The sequence below is a fragment of the Saimiri boliviensis genome, chromosome 9 (assembly GCF_048565385.1).
Source record: "Saimiri boliviensis isolate mSaiBol1 chromosome 9, mSaiBol1.pri, whole genome shotgun sequence".
In the NCBI taxonomy this organism is placed as follows: Eukaryota; Metazoa; Chordata; class Mammalia; order Primates; family Cebidae; genus Saimiri; species Saimiri boliviensis.
The window spans coordinates 65,004,301-65,029,657 of NC_133457.1; the positions used below are offsets into that span (position 1 = coordinate 65,004,301).

General features: G+C 38.0%; 1 protein-coding gene and 1 long non-coding RNA gene across 4 annotated transcripts in view; both read left to right on the forward strand.

Moving 5' to 3' along the window:
• The window catches only part of MYRIP (myosin VIIA and Rab interacting protein), a 405,770-nt gene that overhangs the window by 59,562 nt on the left and 320,851 nt on the right, over positions 1 to 25,357 (forward strand). For all 3 annotated transcript variants that reach the window (XM_003930880.3, XM_010341474.2, XM_074406064.1), the window contains exon 2: positions 9,566 to 9,709. In XM_003930880.3, coding sequence (XP_003930929.1) covers positions 9,600 to 9,709 — 110 coding nt within the window. In that variant the 5' untranslated portion in view covers positions 9,566 to 9,599. The remainder of the gene's footprint in view (positions 1 to 9,565; positions 9,710 to 25,357) is intronic.
• LOC141585658 (uncharacterized) lies at positions 9,716 to 24,222 on the forward strand. Its single transcript, XR_012519267.1, has 2 exons — positions 9,716 to 12,069; positions 13,864 to 24,222. It is a non-coding gene; the product is annotated as an uncharacterized LOC141585658 (long non-coding RNA).

The window sequence follows — 25,357 nt, forward strand, 5'->3', positions numbered from 1 at the left end:
AGAACAAAAGACAGACAATGGATTGTAGCTGAAATCTGACTAGAAACTAGAATATCTGGAAGACCATGGAATACTATCCTAAAGTGCTGAAAGGAAACAGCATCTACTTAGAATTTCAGAACCAGCGAAACCACCCTTAAGAAATGAGAGGAAGAGACCACAATTCAGACAAGATGGCATGGACTTGTCCCTCCTGGTTCCTCCCTGCTTCATAAAGTTACAAACCCAAGAAAGAAAACACAGTTGTGCTGGTTAATGTTTTGTGTTAAGATGGCTGGGCCACAGTGCTCAGGTATGTGGCTAAACATGATTTTGGATATTCTATGAGGGTGCTTTTTGGATAAGATTAACACTTAATAGTTGGACTTTGAGTAAAGCAGATTACTCTCCACAATGTGTATGGGCCCCATCCAGTTAGTTGAGGGCCTTAATATAAAACATTGACCTCACAGAAGCAAGAAGTTCTGCCAGCTGACTGCCTCTGAACTCAAACTGCAAGTGTGTGTATATAATAGAAAGATGTATTTTGTTTATCCTGTTTTATCCAAATGATAACTTACTAAACCTATTTTTCTGCATCTTGCTTTTTGTACTTAACCCTTTAAATACAAAAATTGTTGAAGAACTTTCTATATTAGCTCATAAATAATTTTTCTTCCTTTTTTCCGTTAACAGCTACATATTTTTCTATTGTATGGTTATACAATTTTTTTTTTTTTTTTTGCGTGAATGTAAGTGTACTGTCTTTGTAGGATAAGTTCCTAGAGGTGGAACTGCTAAAAATAAAAAATAAAAAATAAAAAATTCCCCCCACCTTCTGTCTCCCTATCATATTGATAGATATTGACAAATTGCTCTCCATAGAGGTCATATAAATTTACATTCCTAACAGTAATGTATGAAAGTGCCTATTTCCTCACAGACTTACCAGCACAATGTGATACAAGCTTTTCAATCTTTTCAAAGCCAGTAGGTTAAATAACAAAAAGTCTTTATGTGTATGATCCCTTGTATAATTGTCACTGTGTCTTTTTGGGAAACAAACTGGGTTTTTTTTGAGCCAGCTGATCAACCCCTCCTGTTTCAAACAAGTGCTGGCACCTCAGGTGCTGTCCCTTGCCTTGGAGAAGGGTAGATTTGCTGGTGTTTGCTGATGTCTGCAGCTGCGCAAGCTTTCTCTGTAGCTTTTTATCTCCTCTTCCTCCCACTCCACTTCCACTATTTTAGGTGACTTTCCACATATATTTGGTCTTTGTTGTTTTTTTATTGTCTCCTGGTTTAGCTGAAACGGAATTTACATTTTTGTTTCTTATTTTTCCGGTTGCTTTTTAAACAATTTTCAATGTAAGGGAGAAATACTGACTTTTACCCTTCCAGGTTCAAGCAAGAAATGAGCCTAGGATTTTTTTAAGCTGCCTAAAGGTAATGCATATTTAATTTTAAGTGTTAAGTAGTATGAAGAAAATTTTCATAATCTTCTCTTTCCTTATTCTAAACTGCCTTCTTGAAATATCCAATATTAACATTTGACATGTTTCCATTAACAACTTTCTCTATTTTATGCAAGGTATACAAAGGCATGCATATCCACAAATATAGGCTTCATTGTATATAAAGTTTGTGGTATTCATATTGCTCAGATATTTTTTCTTTTAACTGTGTATAATGAGCATCCCCTCTGTATTAGCAAAAATCCATCTAATTCTTTATAGTATCTGCATAATATTCTAGGGAATAGATGTACCACATTTAATTTAATCATTATCTATTGAAGACTTTCAGATTATTTCCAGGTATTTGCAACCCTAAAAAATGGGGTAGCAAACATTGATTACACATGCTTGTTTTTCTAAGATCACCTTCCAAAATTAGTATTGCTGGATCAATGGTATTTAACTTAAATACATTACAGTCTACTTTTTGAAAAGTTGTATCAGTTCATCTCTCTACTAAATGGAAGAGCTAATTTCCTCATATCTTTCCTCCTGAAATTACCAATCTTATTGCATCTTACTAATTCAGGGTGGAAATATTCTATCTCATCAATAGGGTAACACAAATAAGAATACCTCTTTTTATTATCCTTTGTCAATTTTTAAATTGTCATTTTCTTGTTATTTTGTACAGATTCTTTTAAATTTTAGGACCACTAACCATTTTTCTTGTGTTACACATACCTTTTCTGTTTTTTTTTTCCTTTGAACTTTATTTATGATGACTTTGACTTTGTTGACTTTATGATGTCTTTTATTACTTCAAATTTTTATATAGACAAATACATCTCTTGTTGCATTTGTGGATTTTCTGTCTTCCTCTAGAAAGCTTCTTGTATCTTAAAGTTATAAACATGTTAATAAAATAATTTCACTATTTTTATTTTAAAAAATTTAGATCTTCAATCTGCTTTATATGTGGAGGGAGATCATTACTCTGGCTCTAGGAGTAATGACAATAGGGTGAGGATTTTGAATATAAGATAATCGGGTCATTCTTGCCTAGCCCAAGTGAAAACTGGTGAGAACCTGAAATCAGGTAGAAGTTGTGGGATGGAGATGAGTAGAGATGGCATATTGAAGCATAGAGGTGGAATCTTTTAGGAATTAAAGACTGACTTCCAGTGTGTGGTTGAGTGAGAGGAAGGAAAGTGAGGTCATCTTGGAAATTGGATGACCAAAGTTGCTAGTCTCTAAGGCAGGGGCCCTAGGAGTTAAGCACGTATGGGTTCAGTTGTGGACTAGGTTGAGGACTGAAAAGATAATTGTATATGAGCACATTCCTATAAATTTAGATTTTTATGTTTATATAACTTAAAAATTATGTAAATTAATTTTAGCCCTAACTCTTGCCTGGTGAGTGAACAGACTGCTTCACAGTATGATTTTTTTTCTATTAAGTTAGAGAAGTACATTGTATCATGATTTGAAAGTTGAATAATCAAATTTGAAGAATGATCATTTGACTAACATTAAAAGTAAGTTTTAAATTGTAAAATCAATATAATGATATCATAGAGAACTGGGAAAACGTAAGAAAAGCTACTCATGAATGACTGTTCCTAAACATCTACCACTTCATAATAACCTACTTTCTGCTTTGGTTTTTGGGATGGAAGGTATAGATAACTTTCTGCAGCACTTGCAATAAAATGCCTCTCACACAGTGTCTCTTAGGTGTTCATGTAAATAATTGTGGTCAGCACACTGCTTTTCTTTTTGTCACCTGACAAAACTTTAAAGGGACACATCCCTTTTGTGTTTTAAAAGCTTCTTGCAAGCCAAGTGTGCTAAGAGTTTGTTTTGGTTCCTGTCTCAGCAAATGTTATCAAACCTGACCAAGTGGGTTGTATGGCCTTATAAATGAAACCCAAAAATTCTTTTGTAGAAGGTTTTCTGTCTTCCAGAATTTTGTGAATTGTGCAGTTTACATAAGGCCTGAGGCTGAACTTTGCCCAATTTGTGAGATTCACCTATACGGTTACACGTTGTTGGAGTTTGTCTTTGTTTATTGCTGTGTAGTGTTCCAGTGGGTGAATATACCACAGTTTGTTTTTCTGTTGATGTATACTTGCATAGACAGGTTCATTTGAGTCTACTTTAATAGTGTTGCTGTATACTTTCTTGTATTAACATATTATTTTGGTAAACTGCATGCTCTATTTTTCATCTGACTTTTTACCTTAATATGTCATAAGTTCCTTTTCTTTAAATACATTTATATTGACATAAAATATTCCATTGTATGATTGTACCACAACTTAACCTATCCTACTTTGGGACTTTCAGTTTATTTATAGTATTTTTCTGTAATAAACAACACTGAAGTGAACATTGTGGTATAAACATCTTTGCACATTTTTTCAATTTCTTGAAGAAAATTCTTACACAGATTGAAATGGCTGGGTCAGTATTTAAGGATATTTGATGATTACTGCCAGATTGCCGTCTAAACACTTATACTTACTTATAGTCCCTCTACTAATGTATATGAGTGCCCGTGTTCCCAGAATCATATTAAATGAAAAATTGCAACTATAATTAGCAGCATTTGGTTATTAGTGATATGTGATATTTTATTAAACTGTGTTGGACATACATGGTTGACAAATTGCTTTTTCTCATGAGCTTTGTCATTTTATCTTTTAGAGAGTTCTCTATTTTTCTTATATTTTACAAGGGTGCTTTAATATATTAGGATAATTATCTTTCTTGGTTTTCCCTAGATTGTTGCTTGACTTTTAATTTTATCCATATTGGTTTGTTTTTGTTTGTCTGTTTTCTTCTTGCTCTGCAATCCTTTTATGCAGTAAAAATTTGGGTGTTATTTTTAGTTTATTTCTGAAGTTTTCATAAACTTCTACCAAATCTCAATTCCTTTATGAGAAGAATTAATATTGTAAAGATGGCAATTCTTTCTTAAATCAACTGACACATTTCTCAATCTATAAAAAATTCATTTGGATTTTTACTGCTACTTTGGTAAAATGATTTTAAAGTTCATCTGGGTACATAAATGGACAATATCAAAAAGTCAGACAGTTTTGAAAAATAAAAATGATGAGAGCTTATTTGCAGTAGGCCTTAGATCAACTACTAAGTTACCAGCTTAGAATAGGTCAGGCCAGAAAGTCCTGAGTAAAACCTGTGTGTGTGTGTGTGTGTGTGTGTGTGTGTGTGTGTGTACGCGCACACACGTGCGCATGTGTGCGTGTGCATGCCTATCTATCCCATGCATGGGTCAGATAGATTGATCAATAAATGGTGTTAGGATAGTTGGCCAACCATGCCAGCTCTGTGAGGATCATTTGTTAGTGACTTAAAGAAACTAAAGTGATAAATGGAAACAAAAAACAAAATGGAAAATGTATTTCAGTAATAAAAGGTGCTATTCTCACGCAGGAGAGAAATAGAACACCAAGACTAACATACCCTCACTGAATGTCAAATATCAAATTATCAGGACAGAGGTTCTGACATTTAGCATAAGTCAAGTGGCACCCCTGGTCCAATCAGCTGTGCCCCTGTGGCATGACCCTGTCTGCTCTGGGCCCACTCCTGTGCATAGGTTACAGGTGAATTTCAGAGAAGGGCCAGTTCATGGTAGGGTAACACCCTCAAAGGTGAAAGAATGAAGATCAGCGAGCCATACAGTTCAAGCTCTACTTGCTGCAAAGAACAGTCACAGTGAAAGCACATCTCTCATTATTAGTGTTGTTTTTGTTCTTCACAGGCCAAGTTCATTTTATCCCCTGTCCCTTGAGTGTGAGAGTCTTAATATTTAGGTTTCTCTATAGCTGTAAGAAATCTTTTTTCAGTTCTAACCCAAACCCACTCTGGTCAAAGAGCAAAGCCCCAGGAACATTTACCCTTTATCACTCTTAGAACTTTATAGTTTTACTATAAAGTTCTTTATAGTAGGTGCATTATCACACATGCAAAAATGTACTGTGGGTTTATGAAAATCTCATTCAAGCATTTGTCCTTGACCCTTCTATTTAGGTACTTTTATAGGCTGTCACTTACGTAGACATTGACCTTTTGTGATAAACAAAAGGTCATTATGTATTAAGTATTCCTATAATTTCTCTCTTTTCTTTTTTCATTGTTGTGTTAACCAGTGCCTGTAGACACACATCTGTGCCCTTCCTCATGTTAGTTCTTTTGGACAGGAATAGTGTGGACAATTCTGCCTTTGTTTTAGTCTCCTAGCTTTAAAGTTGCATCCATCATCAGCTTCTTCTAAAGCTCATCTAACTCTGTGCTTCTTATGATAATTAAATTTGAAAAATAGCTAAGTCAATTCAGTAACTATGTTGGAATAGCTACTGGAGTTTGTCATCATTGCTTTGACTTAGTGTAGAGTTTACCGTTTCTTCGAATGTGAAAAGGTAGATGTTATCAAAGAAAGAGGTACCTGCAGACATGAGAAACATCGAGAATGTTTCTCATGTCTGAGAAACATGTTTGAGAAACACAGAGTTAAGCAAAAGCAAACTGATTCTATACTGACAAACTTCTTAGAAGCTCTGATAAGCTAATTTGTCTTGTGTAGCCCCACAAAAGCAATATAATTTGAAATATTTTTCATATTTATTTCACCTCAGAGTCTCTTTTTCGAACTGCTTGTGGGAACAATAACCTGAGAAACACACTTAGGGAAGTGGTGATATAATTAAATGTTGACATATTAATTTTCTCATTAGCAAATTTTAAAACATATCCTCTCTTTTGCCATCTTGGTTGGCTATAAACCAGAGAAATCAATGGGTGGGGGCACAGGTCTGGAAGGGAGGAGCATCTAAACTGGCTAGGTATCTTTGGGAAACTGATTCTCTCTCCTGGGACTGATTGTACTTTCTCATCCTTAAATGACATTGTTATACATACATGACCTCTTATTCATGGACGTGAGACTTGTCCAGCTCTGAGATGCTATTTTATTTGTTGCACAGGGACTCTGATGGTGTTTATTGTAGGAAAAGGAAGAAGCTTTTACCAATTTACAGAAAGTTTTCTCAGTCTCTGACTTGTCCATTTAGAGCTATTTATTTCTTTACAAAACAAATCCTGATGATTTTTTTTAGATTTGATATGATCAAAGCTGCCACTTCAGTCTTTTACTAACTGGGCGTCTTAGAATCTGCTTTAGAATTCTCAGAAACCAAAAGCCAGTGAAATAAAGTGAAAGGAACAGAAATGTCACCTTCCAGGAAACTCAAAAATGCCATTAACACCTTTAATGAGGCTTTTTTAAAAAAGGAAGAATAAGTCTGCATTTTCAGTGGGCCCTTTAGTCTGTTTCTTTCTGCTCATCAGGAAGCTAGAAGATGGCAGCCCATGAGCTTCTTTTCTTGCCTTTGCAGCCTGTGGGTGGGATGTTACTTCTGATTGACTTCTTACTTCTAATTGACTTAACTGAAACCTACTGGAAGTACACTAGGTTTCTTCCTGCCCTCAACCCTAACACCACTTTGGCAAAGTGGACTGATGATTTATTTTTGACAAATAACATTGCTGGAGTAAAAAATGCTTAAAAAAAAAAAGATAGTTGGAATTCCTGTTGTGATTTGTTGGTTAAATCTTGAGATTAGTTTGTATTATGCAGTCATAAGGTTTTAAATCATTTAGCAAAAGATTTCTGGGGATTGAGCTGTTCCCTTCTCTATGTTTACTACGATTATTTATAAATGAAAAGGGCGGATTAGCTTATTTTAAATAGTAACCAACTTTGGGGTCTTCTATTCTTAATCATTACATGCAAGACAAAGAGGGCAGGGAACTCTGGACCTCAGGTTTTAAAATCTTTGGTCCAGAGTTCCCTCTGCCTTTTTCAGAAGACATTTACATGACATTAATGCATGGACTCTGAGTCAGACCAAGACACAGTCAAATCCCAGGTTACCATTGTCTTAGACAGAATATATAATTGTACACTTGTTTTCTAATTTGTAAATGGTGGTGGTAGTGACTGTCAATAGGTTTTATGGGAATGTATAAATTTACATATATATTAATGTAGTTTATATGTATATATAAAATAGAGCGTCTGGAACACAGTAGATATCCAATCAAATAGCGATAGATCTATTATAATCATTATTATTTTTATTGTAATCATAAGTATATTCCTTAAACAATGCTTCAAATATTTGCTTTAGTTATTATTTTTATATATTATATTATTTTATTTAGTTTTAGGTTTATTTTATGCTTATGAAAGATAACCTTGCAGACAATAGTATACTTGACTTCAGTCCTTCAATAGGAAGATGAAGCAATAGCAGCAATACTGTGTCTCTCTAATGAGCTGGAATATTACTGATCACTTTGAAGCCCCTATGTGATTATTCCCAATGAAATCCTTTCTCTTTTTCTAAGAAGTACCACATTTCATTTTGGTTTTACTACACTAATTCCTAGAAAATAGTTTTTTGACTTTCTATGTTTTTGACCCTTATGATCTTAAAAACAAAACAAACCTATATGCATGCTATACATGTATTCTGTACATGTGTTGCGCTTCTCTGTCTCAACATTGTGTTAAGATTTATCCATGTTGATGAATGTACCTAATCTATGTTCTTTGTCACTGTATAAAACAAATATGCCCTATTTTTTTAAATCCTTCCTCATGTTTATGGATGTTTAGTATTTTTCCAGTTTTATTTATTTTATTTTTTGCTATTTTGAATGTGACTACTGTTAATATTCTCCTGTTAGGCTGACTTACGTGAAATTGCCATTTTTATAGGTCAATGATCCAAACTAAAAATTTCATACGATTCAACCCAATTTATGTCTGGTGTGTATTTTTAAGATTATATCTGAAGCATATACCTAAGTGTGGCAGAAATGCTGGTTTATAGAGTATATGAATTTTCAGCTTTTAAAATGAAACTTGATTGTATTACCAAGAGATTATACCAGTTTATACCCCCTAAATGAAAATTGTCAGTGTCCCATTTCCCACCAACATTTGATATACATTTTTACTTTGGTGGATGTAAAATATAGTTTTAATTTGCGGTTCTGTAATTACCATTGAAATTAAGCATCATTCTATATGCTTATTTGCCATTTCTGTTTTTTTGAGATGGAGTATTGCTCTGTCACCCAGGCTGGAGTACAGTGGTATAATATCTGTTCAATGCAACCTCTGCCTCCTGGATTCAAGCAATTCTCCTGCCTCAGCCTCCTGAGTAGCTGGGACTGCAGGTGCTGCTCACCATGCCCAGCTAATTTTTGGATTTGTAGTAGAGGTGGGGTTTCATCATATTGGCCAGACTGGTCTCAAACTCCTGATGTCAGGTGATCCACCCACCTCCACCTCCCAAAGTGCTGGGATTACAGGCCTGAGCCACTGTGCCCAGCCAAAAATTATTTTTAAAAATAGAGTTTCCCATAATTTTTAGGTATGTACTGCTGAGACGTGTTTCCCTACAATACCATTTTTCTGCTGCTGAGAAAATGGCAAAATAAGATTATTTAACTATGTTTTTATCCTTTTGAAAAAGAGGGTTTATTGATTTCTAGTTTGTATTTTATAGTCATATAGTTAAAATTTTAAGGGATGTAGTATACATAAAATATTACTTTTTTTAAAAGTATTAGAATTATTTTATCTTTATAAAAATATTATGTTTTTATTTTTATAAATGATTTTATAATTATTTTATTTGTATTTAATTTTGCAATTACATATAATACTTAACATTTAGAACTTCAAAGCAAGAAAGTTTAGAATTTTTAGATATTGCATTTTGGCATTTGTGGAAAGCCATACTAAGTCTTATGTGTGGTTCATTTTGCTACAAATAATAATTTTCTTATTAATTTAAGAATTGGGATGATGAAACTAGCAGATGACCCATTATTTTCTCTCTTTCTCTGCAGCCTTGCTGAGGTCATTTGTAAATATTTGCTAAGTCCATAGAAAGATACTACCTTACATAAACACTTACATATAAACACTATATTTAACTCTGTTTTAATAACAAAATATATTGATTTTGTCCATGTAGAGCTTTTATCTTGTTCTCAATTTGTGGTCTTTCATTTTGGTTTCCTAGGTCTCATTTTATCATCTGTGTTGAGTATTAAACCATGGGGAGGAAGCTGGACCTGTCTGGTTTGACTGATGATGAAACAGAGCATGTTCTTCAGGTGGTTCAGAGAGACTTCAATCTTCGCAAAAAAGAAGAAGAGCGACTAAGGTGAGATGCCTGTGTTGCCCAACAGGGCACAGCAAACCACATGTGGACTAGTGAAACAGGTTTCCTAAAGGTATTCCCCCCTGCTAGCCCTGAGTTTGGACACACACCTATGTTTGCCAGAAGAATGTCTTGTCCTTTGTAGAAAGGTTTGCCAGTTTCAGAAATGTCAGTTTAGAAATGTGTTGCTCACAATCCAATCAGGGATTTATTGGGGCTGCTAACCCTGTAAGTTACTATTAGCTATAGAATGAGTGGAGCTTGTGGTGAACACGCTGTCTTGAGCTTCCACTTAACCTTAGTTTTTTGTTGGCAGGTGTTATGGAAGGAAAACCAAAGTGTTAACTGAACAGTTCTTGTGAGAATTAGTCTCATCCAAGTACAATGTTCTGTTTGAACTCTTAGCTCTGTGGCGCAGGAAAAGAGCTTTGAAGATCAGATGCAAGGAAACCGACCACCAGGCTGGGCTGGGATCACCTGGCTTAGCTCCACTTCCCTCATTTTATAGAAGAAGAAACTGAAGCCCAAAGAGGTAGTCTCCTGACTCCTCTGCAGTTGATATTTCCCCATGAAATGTTCTTGGGAATACTATGGCAGGTCAATTGGGAAATACTGTGGCAGATAAGTTCCAACTATGCCTAAGTTGGAAGAAGAGTGATAGAAATGAGGTCATGCATTAGGCCTAATGTGTTGAAACCCAGTGGTAGGTCAGTATTAGGCTCCCTCATCTATACACCTATTATTCCTTGGAGTTCCATGGGTTTATTCACAGCACCATCTTCTTCCTTACACACTAAGCAAATACCTGTTTTCTCACTTTGATTATCCAACAGCTAGAACAGTGCCTAGCACATAGTTTTAAAAATCAGTTATTAACAGATTTCTTGTCTTTCATCAAACAAGAATATATTTAATATATTCTATACGTGAGACCAAAAAATGTGGAAATAAAGATGATTACACTAAGGTGCTTATAGCCTAGCAAGAGAGATAACATTGCCAAGAAGTATAAAGTCTGAGGTACTCCAAGGTAGAAGGAAAACAATCCCTTTTTGGTAGTAGGAAAGATGTACCAGTTTAAAGCTGAGTGAGAAAGGGCATGAGTAGAGCTTTGGCATAATCCTGCATTTCTGTGTTTACATCGGGCATATAAAGAAGAACACAGTCAAGTACGTCCCCAAGCTTCTTTGGCTTAGGAAACTGGAAGAATGAAGTTGTCATTCACTGAACATGAAGACAGAGGAGCAGGGTAGTTGGTAGCCAGGTTAAGTTGAGAGCTCTGTCTCAGGTATCTTCAATTTGAGATGAATATTGGACCTCCAAAGGAGATGCCAACTTGGCATTTATGTATTTACAACTAGGAATCAAGTGAGAGGTCCAAGCTGGAAATTAAAATGTCATGGAAAAGGTCACCAGAACAATAGGAGAGTAGATGGAGCAGGGAAACTAGTACCCTTGCTTGGCAGCGCTAAGGCCTGGTCACTATTCTACATTGAGACCGGTTTCCACATGGTAGTGCTTTCCCTGGATTCTTTCATTTTCTTTCCTCTACTGTACCACTGGAAAGAACCATGTCTTGCTGAGTTTTGTGCCCCAATCTCTGGGCGCAGGGCCTGGTACACAGTGGGTGTGCCCTGAAGATTCATGGAATGAATGGATAAATGTAGATTGCTTGCCAGTCCATATGACTAACTTCATGTGTGGTTTGAAGAATCGATCTTAGTATTTCCCTTAAATCATGAAGACTATCTGTGTGTCATGCTGTATCTCCTGGAAAGCATTTTTTCAGATTCTCTTTATTATATAGATTGGGTTAAACCATTTCAAACCATTTCATATATGGGTAAGCCAGAACCTTGTTTTATGTCCTTTTCTGACTGTGGAGACTTGCCTTAGCACCACTACAGAGTCAGGTGCCAGTTCATGTGTAAGAGCAGCTTTAGGGCTTAGTTTGAGGAGGAAAATTTTAAAGAAAGAGCAGCTGTCACTGTAGTAGACCTGACAAAGTGGGCACCATCTTTCTCATGAGAGAGGTAGTCTTAGGGGACGGCAGTCAATAGCCTACTGTAATTCTGTGAAAATGCGTGGTGGTGGGAATCTGCTTGTGCTGGGGGAGATGATGCTTGAAATCATCAGTGACCACAGAGGAGTGACTGCTTGTCGTGGCACCTCTTGTGGTACTGGAACTGGACATTTTTTTCTATGAAGACTGTTGTTGCTGGTGTCCTTCTGCCTGTGACCAGGGACATGCCTCGACAGGTAACCTAGCAAACTGGGATGAAACTCTGAATGATTTCAGCAAAGAATCTTACTATCAAATAAAAAGAGACGATGACACTGCAAAACCACTGAAATTGCCAAATGTTTGTATCACTTTTTCATATTGCTTAAATTTTAGTATGTGAAAGAATCTAGGATTATTAGTATTATTGAACTGAACTTCAGAAGTATTTTATGATTATAGAAAGTATTTTCCTTTAATAAATGTAAAATTCAGAAGTTTTTTTTATTATTATTTTACAGTCTTGAATTAGTTGCCTTTTCCCCCAACCAGCTGTTCTTTATTTAGTTAGTTTCTCCAGCTAGGTTTTGTGAGGGTGGGTCTTGAGTGTAGTAGAGCTTATCTGGTGTTTATAATGATCTGTTCTTCAGTGCAGACATTAAGTATAGTAATAACTAGGAGGTGGAAGTGTGATTTAAGTGTCCTCAGAACATATTATGGTAATATAAAGAGGGATAATAGGGATAAAGAATTCATGCAAAGAGAACTAGAAGGTATAAAGCAGTCAGTGTGAACTAGCACTGTCCTGAGTACTGCACAATTCACCTTATTGATTCCTCACCAAGTCACTATAATATTAGTACCAATTTACATGGGGGTACCCAAGAACAGAGATTACAAAGCTTGCCCAGAATCACACAGTTAATCAGAGTAGGGCCAGTATTTTGTTTTTTCAGGTTCTCTTTATTATGTAGATTGGGTTAAACAATTTCAAAACTGTTTTACTCTCCTTCCCTCCTTAAAATAATTCCTTAGTATCATCTAATGTCCAGTAAATTTATCCCACTGTCTTACATCTACAGTATATTCAAATCAGAATCCAAACAGGGTTCACTCATTAGTCTGGTTGTTTTGAATCTTAAACCTCTTAATTTTGTCATTATTTTTTGACTTAATTCAGGAGGCAACCATGGTATTGGGTGGCTCTGGGAATATTTTCCTTTTTTAATTTGTCATTTTATGGTTAGGCTGATTAGAAGTGGAGCTTAGATTTGTTGTAATTTTCTTCCCTTTTAATAAGGTCCTTTCATTACAATTTAGGTCTCTTCCCAATTCTGCCATTTAAATTAAAAAAAATCAGCTAAGTGTTGGTGTTTTTTGTTTGTTTCTTTTGGGGGAGAGATGGAGCCTTGCTGTGTCATTCAAGCTGGAGTGCAGCGGCACAATCTCAGCTCACTGCAGCCTGTCTCCCAGGTTCAAGTGATTCTCCTGCCTCAGCTTCCTGAGTAGCTGAGATGACAGGTGCAAGGGTCCATGCCTGGCTAATTTTTTGTATTTTAGAAGAGATGGGATTTCACCATGTTACCCAGGTGGATCTTGAACTGCTGACCTCAGGCAATCCACCCACCTTGGCATCCCAGAGTGCTGGGATTACAGGCATGAGCCACTGCACCCAGTCGTGTTATTTCCCAAAAGCATGTATTTAGAATGGATATGATATTTGTACCCATGTGGAAGGGGCAGTGTGACTGTCCTGGCTTTGGCAGGTGAGTGGAGCAGGACACCATGGGGAAAGCTACAGCCCTCATTCTTTACAGGCCTCCTACTGTCCCCCAATCCCTGCTACAGCTCACAGTGAGCAGAGGCACTTCGTGGTTGGTGTGTAGATATCAGCTGCTATGTGTAGGCAGTCACAGGCCTTACTGTGTAAATGATTCTGTCAACCCCTTGTCAGTAAGATGAGACACTTTCTCAGCACTGGAGATGTGATGCATTGAATTTGTAATGTCATTAAAGCTGAGTGTTTATCGCAGGACTGTTGGGGGAAGATAGAGAATTGATGGGCCTGAGAATAGCAGGCATGCAATACCAGATACTGGAGGTGGGGACTTATTTACAAATTCAGTAAAGTGAGTGTTGATTCCATTTCTCCAAGACACACAACAGCATTAACACTATGGATGGAGGATGCTGGGGGACAAAAGGCATGGTGACTTCTGCTCCCATCTCAATTACTCAGAGGCTTTGGGTTTCATCTAGATTACTCAGGTAAATGTATCAAAAAGTTCATATTGTCCTTGGTTAATTTTATTTTTTGCTTTTCTTTTTTATCGATGATTTCAGGCAAATAGTGAAATTATGCAAATGGCAAAGAAGACCTTATAATGAAAAACCTAAGTCCTCTGCTCCATATTTAGTTCTTTGTTCTTTAGGCCTCCTGGAATGACCTTCATAAATCTGAACATGTGCATTTTTTACTATATTTCAATGTATCAGTATTAGACATTTTTTCAACTTTCTGCTCTGAAATTGGTGACTTAGCTCACTTACATATACTACCCTTGTCTTTTGTTTCTTGATGATTATATTATTATTTTTGGCTTGGTTTTCTACTGGTCCTCTTTCAAACTTAAATAATAGATGGAAACCTCTGAGTCTTGTTCTGTCAGCATTCACGATTCTTTTTCGATTCTGACAGTGCAATGTTTAAATAGTGTCCCTGCCCTTACCTCCTTCTGCCCTGTGTTCCAGTTTTCCCTATACTACCTTTACTCTCACACATACAAGGTTGGGGCATTCACCTGCTGTTCCGAAAACATATTTGAGTCTCCAGTTTTGTTCATAGGATGATCCTAACTGTTGAAAACCAATTAAGTAGCCACTACATAGTAATGATTAAAAACATTAATATTGTTTACTGCTCCCTGTTCCTCATTTTCACAGCTTTATTGAAATCAGTAGGCATCTGATTGTTCTCTTCCTTTTGTCTTTACCATTATGAATTAATTATGCTTTTATTTCTTTGCTGTCATTGGAAAGGAGTCTTGAGAGGGAGCAGAGGCTGTTAAGTGTTTGCTTTGTCTGTCATCTGGAACCTAAATGCCACAGTAACTTGCTTACTAGTCAAGGTTGTGTGAGGATCCTGGGGAGAATGCAGAGGTGGAAAGCACTCCCAATGTATAGCATGTGCACCGAGCATGCTTTGGGGTCAAACAGATATGGGTGTGAGTCCTTCTATCATGATTATATTGGGCTGGTTTTCAACATAATCAGAAGTCAAAATGAATCCAGAAAAGGCTGGCTCATTGCTGCACATTAACCATGTCCCATTTGTAGGAAAGTTGACATTTCTGGAAACTTCACCCTGACTACTACTTCACCTCTGTTGATAGAGCCACCTAGGGGTGAGGAAGACCATGCAATGGGCTCTGTTCCATCTGTAACAGCTCTACCCCCAGGTTCTATGAATCTAGGCACTGGTGTAGCCCACTGAGAACATACCTTTTCATGAACTTTCAGGTTTCTACACTTTACTTTGATTGCCCTCTCTGCTTCTAGTGTTCTAGGAGAGTATGGCCTAACATATTGAGTGCCTAAACAGAATTCACTGGAAGTAATAAATTAGTTAGCATAACAACACAGTATCTTCAGCTTTGTTTATAGTAGTCGTGCTTTCCCAGAAATGAAATATATCATAAGACGTTTCTCCATATCTTTTTTCTCTCAATTATGTAACTCTTGAGAAATTTTCAAATAGTAGGGGGAAAAAAGCTGGCATATATGCCACATTTAATTCTATGATGTTCAAAAGCCTTACCCAATCCACTAGATTTCTAATAGAATTTGAATGGGAATGGGTGCCCTCAGCTGGGATTTATACCTGCAGCAGGTACCGTTGGGCCGCTTTTGTTCAAGCATGTTTATGATGACATTGTTCATGGCACAATAAAGTCTTAGAGAAGAGAAGAGGCCCTGACTGGAGGAAGAAATGCAAAATACAGCTTTCTAGGCCATCAACAGACTAGCAGGCAGACCGTTGAGGTTCAGTGTGATTAGGGGTTGGAGAGGTTAAGACTTGTTTTCCTCTGTTGGACCTCAGTGCTTCCTGTGTGACTCAGACAAAGGAGGCCTAGCATCAAAGTGAGTACATTGGTCTCCCCATGGTAACTCCTGGGCTTTGATTTCCACATCGTCCCTACTCCTGAGTACCCCATGTGTCTGCTTGGGCATTGGGCATTTGGTTTAGTGTTCATCCTCAAAAGCCATGTTCCCTCTTCTCCACCTGTCTTCCTGTGTATCTGGCAGACATAATTTTAAGAACTATTTTTTCACATCTGCAGTGTAGCATATCATGATGTTTTGTTAGTATAAAAATATATAGATTAAATTATCAAAATAAAATAGAATGTCACCTGTGTGGTGGAGACAAATAGTGCTCACCAAATATCTTGTGTGCTCATGCACATTCCCAGTGCCCCCTGCAGTTAGGTTGCAGCCATGTGACTAGGTCTGGATAATCGTCTGTGAGAGGAATTGCCTGTATTACTGCCAGGTCAAGGCATTTAAGAGTTGGTGTGACTCTGCTACCTCTCCCCTCACCTTCTGTGGTAGCCTTGGAGGCCTTGTGTGGAAACATGGCACCACGTGACAGAGAGAGCCTATCCCTTTGACACTGGATGGAGGAGAGTGTCTGATGATCAGCAGGGGACTTTGTGTGGGTTTATTGGGTTGAGTCATTGAGGCCTTGGGGTTTATTTCTTAAAGCAACATAGCCTAGTATTACTCTAATATAGTTTTTGAGAGCTAAAAGAGAGCCAAATATTTATCATGCCTCAGCCTTTGACTTTGTAGATGAAGGAGCATGCTCAGAGGGTACAGAGGGAGTTAGTGGTAAAGTCTGGATGGGACCCAAGTTTCCTGATGCCAGGGCTCCCTGTCTTCTACCATCAGGCCTGTCAGGTAGTAGAAGACACCTGTAGCAAGATCTCCAGACTTAAACTGAAATCACAGTTTATACCCTATGATTTTATATCATCAGGCACATTACAAAGTGGTTTTAAAATGACTGTTAACTGCACAATCCTCTGGTGTTCAATTTGAGTCTCGGAGTCATTGATGAGATAGCCACAGGCTTTACAATTTCTCATTTAGTATGTGCTTGCCAAAAGCTAGTTAGCATTTGGATAACTTCCAAAAGTTGCTGGTGCTCTAATGGACGTGGTTTGTGGAGTAGCAGAGGTTAGATTGGATGTTTCTGTAACTGCGACTGGCGCCTAGGCTGGGCTAGGGGAAGGAAGGGAGGGGAGAGGGCCGTGAGTGTGAGATAGCACTTCCTGCTGTCTCTCTCAGGCGTAGCTGCCACAGCCCAGCAGCTGTGCTGTGTCAGTTCCTCCTCTGGCCTGTGTTAAGGAAGGAGAAATAAATGCCTTGGAGACCTGTTTCTGTTGCTGTGATGGTACCAATCACTCACTCGCAGATGTGGCCCTCATCTTCCTTGTCACCTCCGGGGGTAATCTTCCATCCCCCATTGGTCAGGTCTAAGTGTTGTGAGAAAATAAATAAGAGCTACCAGGTTGTGTGTGAGGCCCACTGTGAAGAATCAAAGCCCTTCTCAAAAATTAGAAATAATTTGTCAGTTACACAGAGACTCCTTTGTGGATTAATCACCGTTTTTTAAAGTAGAAAGAACATGGTACTTTAATAAAATGAGTTAGTCATCTTTCTTCATTTAAGATTTATTTTCATTTTAAACAAACAAAAATTTTATTGTAAGAACTTACTAGAAACTCAAAAAGTTTCTGTTTCAAACAGTAACATTTCTTTGTTTTTACTGTCTTTTGTTTTGGACACTTAAACTGAGCTAATGAATTAGCAAATACTTCTGATTATATCCTTCTCTGATGCTGGAAGTCAGATCGCCTTGTATGCAGAAAAAATATGCCTTATGGTTTGTGAAATAACTGTGTATGCATAGAGTCCATTTACCTGAGGTCTCTTCAGGGCCTTTTGTAGCTCTTTGAGAGTCTGCAGTAACATGGTGGCACTAACCTGTCCAGTTAATGAATCTGCTGTCTCAGTGGGGATGCTTCAGGGTAGTTCTTTCTATGGGATTGGTAGATCAAATCAGAGTTGGGATCACGTGCATTTAATGGTGTGATGGGAGGAAGGACACAGCTCTGGTTGAGTTCATTTTGTGATGGGGAAAGGCTCAAGAGGAGACAGAACTGGGAGAGCAGGGGAGAGAGCCTGTAGACTCATGGAGGGTAGGTATGTGTGCTGCAGAAAGTAGGGTGGAGAGGACCAATCTTAAAGCTAGAAGGTATCTCACAAGATTTTTTTTTTAAATTTCTGTTTTACTTAGTATTGGTATTTTTGTTAATAATGGAAGGCCAATATTAATTAAAAGCTGTTGGGTATTCATTAATTTGCTTCAAAATCATATTTTGAATGTCAGGAGCCTTCTGGGAAAATATGAAGGGGGTGGAAGGGCAGCAGTAGGGGGCTCACAAATTTAGTAAGGTTCTTAGCCCTTGAAGAAAAGCCCGAAAGACAAACTAAGTCCTGTATGAGTAACTAGGATACAATAGAGGGTGAGAAATAAAGATATTAAGGCAGACTCATGGGAATACATCTGTCTTGGAGGAGGGGGCTATGAAAAGGAAAAGACTTCCTGAAGACTTGTTTCCCTCTGTTGGACCCAAGTGCTTCCTGTGTGACTCAGATAGAGGAGGCCTGACATCAAATTTGATGTGTGTTTGATTTGACCCTTGAAGAAGGACTGGAGTTTTTAGTGGTTTGACACGTAGGTCTGTGCAGCAGGGAGCATCCTGGGTAAAGTAATATGGACAGAAAAGGAAACATGTTTTCACAACCCCAAGTTGAGACCTGTGGTGGGGCAGGGGAGGAAGAGACTGTTTTACAGATAATTTTACTTCATTGTTGCTAATAGCATTGAATAGAACGTGGTGTCCAGGAATGTCATCTCCTGTTATCCCAACATCCCTGGGAAAAGCACATTCTTATCTATTTGCAAAATGGGAGAACCAAGGCTCTAAAAATGTGTTAAACAATTTGCTCAGGTTGTACAGAGTAAGAGGTGAATTCAAACTCAGGCAGAGCAGACCTGGAGTTGAGACCAGTAAGCAGGGCAGCACACTGCCCTTGGTACTGAAAACAAGGACATCCAGGTGCCATGGGATAGAATAGAAAAGATTAGGACCATCTTGCGAAATCCGGCGCCTGTGCTTGCTAAAATCTGGGATGTGTTCAGGGATGGGAAAGGAGTAGGGTTTAAGTCAGCATATGAGAAGTGTGCAGTTGGGACAATACAGTAGCCAGCTAGCCATATGTGGCATTCCGCACTTTGAATATGTCTTGTCCCCACTGAGGTGCAGTCTAAGTGTAAAATAAATGCTGGATTTCAAAGATCAAGTATAAAAAAAGAATGTGAAATAGCTCAATAATTTTTATTATTGATTATACATTGGAATGTTTCTAAAATCACATCTTAAATATATTTTTAAAGTTAATTTCACCTTTTTTTACTTTTTAAAATGTGTCTACTAGAAAGTTTTTAATTATGTATGGGGCTCACATTATATATTTTTTTGGACAGTGCTGGTCTGAAATGTAAGATTAAGCAGTTTGGGATTTATAAAAAAGTAAGCTTTCTTTCCCAATTTTGTTTAGGATTATTCCTTTTTTATATGTGGTTTTTAGGTGTAAGAGCAAGCTAAAGTTTTAGCTAATTAGTCAGATATAGGCCTTTACTATCAAATATTATTGTCTCTGCACATGAAGGTGGTCACTGAGTCATGCCTCAGTGTTGGCTTTATTACACAGCATAAAAGAAAAGCATTGTGTGTTCATGCCATATTCATGACAGAGAGTTTATGCATCTCAGGACAGAATGACTCTTTCATGTTTCCCTGAAGTTAATGGTTGACCAAATATATCACGACTTTTGAAATAACACATGGCTTTAGAAAGGCCCCCATTCCCAATTTATATCACATCATTGGCACCATAAAGTTATCAGACATTCACCTGTGGGGTCTACCTTTAGAAATGGTCAGGAGAGTTTGATGTTACAAGTGTGTTTGTAATGTAGAAAAAAGGGAATCATGCTGATGCTCTTATTTGCTTTTTAACTTGTGGCCCTTCAAAGATGTACAGTTATTAATTTGGAGATTCGAATATGTTCTCCCCATAATCCCATTTTCTTTAATAACAATTTTTTGCTAGATTGCTTTTATGATTCCAATTTCCTTATCTTATTTACTTTTCCACTGCAAATGTCAGAGGCTCAACTTCTGGGCCCTGATAAAGCTTTTGTGGCGTTAATTCTTGACCTGACCTTCATTCCTCAGACTTCTGGCTGAAGAAAGCATTACTTTGGCATTACATGTGCATAGAATTCAGGACTTGAAAGGGGGCAAGGAGGAAAGTTTCCACAGCAATTTGTAAAGGTAGCTTTCTTTAACTACAGTAATTCAGGTATGTACAAAATCTTTTAGCCAGAAATGTCCTGAGAATGCAGAGGAGGTAAGAACAGATGAGCAGCCTGGAAATCAGTTTTTTCTTCGCTCCTTACTGTGCTGGTGGAATGACAACTTACTTATTCTCTTGGGTTCCTTCAGTGCCTGGGAGCAGGCTCCTGCCTCAGGGTTAAGGAGCTGCCTTCCCCTCCTTACTCAGCTTCTGAAGCCAACAGTTCCACCTCCTGGTCCATTTCCAAGGCTGATACCTAGATAAGGAAATTCATCAACAATCTTTCCCTGTCAGGGTGATTTATAATGAGCCTCTTCTACCAGATGGGGAGATTCTTGTCCTAGCCCAGAGACTTTTTTTGCTGGAAACCAGACTGAAGCCTTCAGTCGCCAGGAGAGACAGCCTCCCTGGCCTGGTCCCAGCCCTCTGTGCTCACCTTCCCCCTGCTGGTTTGACTCACAGGCTCCCATTCTGTGTCAGCTTCTCCTTTATCGGTGGGTGTGGGCCTAAGACTCAGGACTCCTTCCCTGCTAATTCTTATGCCTCAGGCTGGAAGGGCCCAGCTCCTGCATGTCCAGCTGGATCTGGCTCTCCAGATATGGTGATGTGCCCAGTAGGTTGGCAGGATCTTTGTTTCTGACCCCCTGTGGAATTAGTACTAGAATGATATGAAAACAGAAGACACCAAATATCTCAGTGATAAAAGTTACAAAAACTGCTAAAGGCAGTACCTAATCAGTTATGGTCAAAGCCTTCCACTGATGTTGGAAAGATTATCTTAGCTGCTGCAATCAAAATTCAAATACATCTATCAAAACCTCTTCCAAACCTTAAGCAATACCCTTTGAAACCAGAAACTTTAGAAGGAATAAGACCTATGGTTTTAGACTATAGAACAAAAGGCTTCATTATTCCCTGTACATAACAGGTAGTGTATATAACACTTACCCTTCGCATAAGAAAACCAAATGGTAGAGGATGGAGCAGGCGTCCCCAAACTACAGCTCAGGGGCCGCATGTGGCCCTCTGAGGCCATTTATCTGGCCCCCCGCCGCACTTCAGGAAGGGGCACCTCTTTCATTGGTGGTCAGTGAGAGGAGCACAGTATGTGGCGGACCTCCAACAGTCTGAGGGACAGTGAACTGGCCCCCTGTGTAAAAAGTTTGGGGATGCCTGGGATGGAGTGTTGTGCAAGAACTGAGATAAATTAACAATATTCCTCACCATCTGGTAGTGCCAAATCCCCATATGTTGTTGATTGTAGTATCAAAAAGTTAAATTCTTGGCCAGGCATGGTGGTTCACGCCTGTAATCCCAGTCCTTTGGGAGGCCAAGGCAGGCAGATCACCTAAGGTCAGGAGTTTCAGATCAGCCTGGCCAACATGGCAAAACCCTGTCTCTGCTAAAAATGCAAAAATTAGCTGGGTATGGTGGTGCACACCTGTAATCCCAGCTACTCAGGAGACTGAGACAAGAGAATCTCTTGAACCCAGGAGGCGGAGGTTGCAGTGAGCTGAGATGGCACCACTGCACTCCAGCCTGGACAACAGAGCAAGACTTTATCTAAAAAAGAAAAAAAGGCAAATTATTTACTGTGATAAATTTATATAATACATTCTTCAGTATTCAGGTAAATAAAGATAATTTCTCTTTTCCTTCACTTGGGAAGACAGAAATACACATGGAGAGTCATGCCTCAGGGAAACTCTGAGAGCCCCACTTACTTTTCACAAATATGAAAAGCAGGTCTCTCAGATGTTGACTTCTGTAAGAAATCTATTTTAATACAACACATAGATGATTTGCTTCTCTGCTCAGAGGATAGGCAAACCTCTATAGAGGATGAGATTCACTTGTTATAACAGCCCTAAAGGGACACAAGCTCTCAAGAAAAACAAAAACATTAGTTTTGTCACACAAAGATATTTGGGTAATTTAATATCAAAGGAAGGTCATTTTATCCACCTAGACAGTATATTGGCCCTCCCTACCCCCAAAACTATAAAACAACTAAAAAGATTTCTGAGAGTGACCAGATACTATCAGAATTAAATTTCAAACTTTTCCCTAAAAACCTAGCCTTTATATACTCTTCTAAACAAGATAAACCAGAACCCCTGAAATGGAATACAAAAAATCAGTTAACACTAAAATGGTTAAAAAGAGTGTTATAAATGCCTCAGCTTTGGGGCATCCACATTACGATATTCCATTTTCATTGTTTGTTCATGAAAATATTAAAAATGTCTTGGGGCATTCTGACATAAAAACATGGAGACCAAAATAGATCTGAAGGATACAAGACTGCGGCTAAGAAATGGCTGCCTCGCATGAGGACAGTAACTGCCACTGCTGTATTAGTAAGAACAATCAAAGAAATAGTGATGGGCTTTCCAATCACTGTCTTTGTTCCACATTCTGTGGAAGCACTTGTGAATTCATAGCACACTCAACATTGTTCTATCAGCAGATTTGCTTCCTGTGAAGTTCCTCTTCTTTCTATACCTCATATTACAATCTCTAGGTGCAATCATCTACACCCTGCCACTCTTCTGCCTCTACCTTCAGATGACATGCTGCATGGTTGCATAATCTTAAGCAACCAACTTTGCTGTTCTAGAACAGATCTACAAGAGATTCCTCTTAGTAACACTGATGTTATGTGGCTTACAGATAAATATTACTTAAAATTAAATCTGGGACTTCTTGTACAGTACAGTATCTTTAACTGAAAAACAAGAAGTACTTACCTTCCAGAGGCCACCTTGGCTCAATAAATAAGATTGATAACATTAGGCTGGGTGCTGTGGTTCATGCCTGTAATCCCAGCACTTTGGGAGGCCGAGGCAGGTGAATAATGAGGTCAGAAGTTCAAGACCAGCCTGGCCACGATAGTGAAACCCCGTCTCTACTGAAATACAAAAATTAGCCAGGTGTGGTGACAGGCACCTGTAATCCCAGCTACTTGGGAGGCTAAGGCAGAGAATTGCTTGAACTCTGTAGGCGGAGTTTGCAGTGAGCTGAGATTGTGCCACTGTTCCCCAGCCTGGGTGGATCGAGGCCACAAAAAAAAAAAGATTGATAACATTAAGTAGGGCCTGTTAACTGACCAAAAAAGTCTACTAATATACATGTAGACAGCAGAGATACTTTCAGAATAGCTCAAAATTTTTAAATGCTAGGTTTTAACCTCTTCTGATCAGTCCATTTAAAAAAGATACCTTAGTATGAAATTGAGAAAAGCCATATTATTACCAAAATGTCTGGTCATTATTAAAATCCCAATTCATTCCAAATCAGATACTCCAAAAAACAAACAGAAATCACTAGCCAATAATATAGCACCAAGGGGAAAAAAAAAAAAGGCTGCTGTTTCTGCACAGCAAAAGAAACTATCAATAGAGTGAATCAGCAACTAACAGAATGGGAAAAAATTTTTGCAATCTTCCCATCTGACAAAGGGCTACTATCCAGAGTCTATGGAGAACTTAAACAAATTTACAAGAAAAAAACAACCCCAGCAAAAAGTAGGCAAAGGAAATGAACAGACACTTTTCAAAAGAGGGCATTTATGCAGCCAAAAAATATATATATGAAAAAAACCTCATCATTACTGGTCTTTAGAGATATGCAAATCAAAACCACATTGAGATACCACCTCACACCAGTTAGAATGGCAATCATTAAAATATCAGGAGGCAACAGATGCTGGAGAGGATGTAGAGAAATAGGAATGCTTTTACACTGTTGGTGGGAGTGTAAATTAACCATTTTGTGGAAGACACTGTAGTGCTTCCTCAAGGATCTAGAAATAGAAATATTATTTGACCCAGAAATCCGATTACTGAATATATACCCAAAGGATCATAAATCATCCTATTATAAAGGCACATGCACACATGTTTACTGTGGCACTGTTCACAATAGCAAAGACTTGGAACCAACCCTAATGCCCATCAATGATAGACTGGATTTAAGAAAATGTGGCACATATACATCATGGAATACTATGCAGCCATAAAAAGGATGAGTTCATGCCCTTTTCAGGGACATGGATGAAACTGGAAACCATCACTCTCAGAAAATTGATACAAGAACAGAAAACCAAACACCACATGTTCTCACTCACAAGTGAGTGTTGAACAATGAGAACACAGGGACACAGGGAAGGGAACATCACACACTGGGGCCTGGGGGTGGGGGGCTAGGAGAGGAATAGCAGCGGGTAGGGGGACTGGGGAGGGATAACATTAGTAGAAATATCTAATGGAGATGACGGAGCGTTGGATGCAGCAAACCACCACCATGGCACATGTATACCTATGTAACAAACCTGCACTATCTGCACATGTACCCCAGAACTGAAAGTGTAATTTTTAAAAAGCTGCTATTAACTTCTAAACAATCTATATTAACTTCAATCTGTATTAACTTCTAACATCAATGATCTAAAGAACATTAAATTTGATGTGAAACTTTTTAAGTAAAGAACTCCAAAATCCAAACAAACAAAAAAAGCAAAAAGCTAAACAGGAGAAAGCACATATTCTCCCAAAGATAAGGTATGATATGGGCCAAACAATATGCCTCTGCTTCCTGCTAAATTTCAGTCATCATTTGTAAACTTACATATATGATTAAACTCACCAGAGTCCTGATAACATAATTGAGAAAAACAGTATTTCTAAAACACTTTTCCAGCCATAGATCATAGGATATATAATGACATCACATTGGCCCAAAATGTAATACAAAAAATTTAGTTTCCAAAGACATTTTCCCCTTTCTAAAGGCCCCTTTGGAGCATGACACTTAGATTTTATTCAGCTACCACCATCACAAGAATGTGAATATGTTCTAGTGATGATACACATATATTGTTATTGAGTCATAACATTTATATACAGAAGAACAGTGGCCTTCACAGTAAGTAAAATTATCTTTAAAAAATTATTCTAACTTGAAGAATTCCCTTGGAACTTCTTAGCAACAGAGGCACTTGCTTTACTAGACAGATAATTCAATCAGTAAAATCAGTATATAAAATCTGACTCATCCTCCAACATCCATTATACTTATTATTTCCATTCATCTGGTTAATAAAACACACAAACTAAATAATAAAACTCATTTGACAAAATTAACCGAGGCTTTAAAAA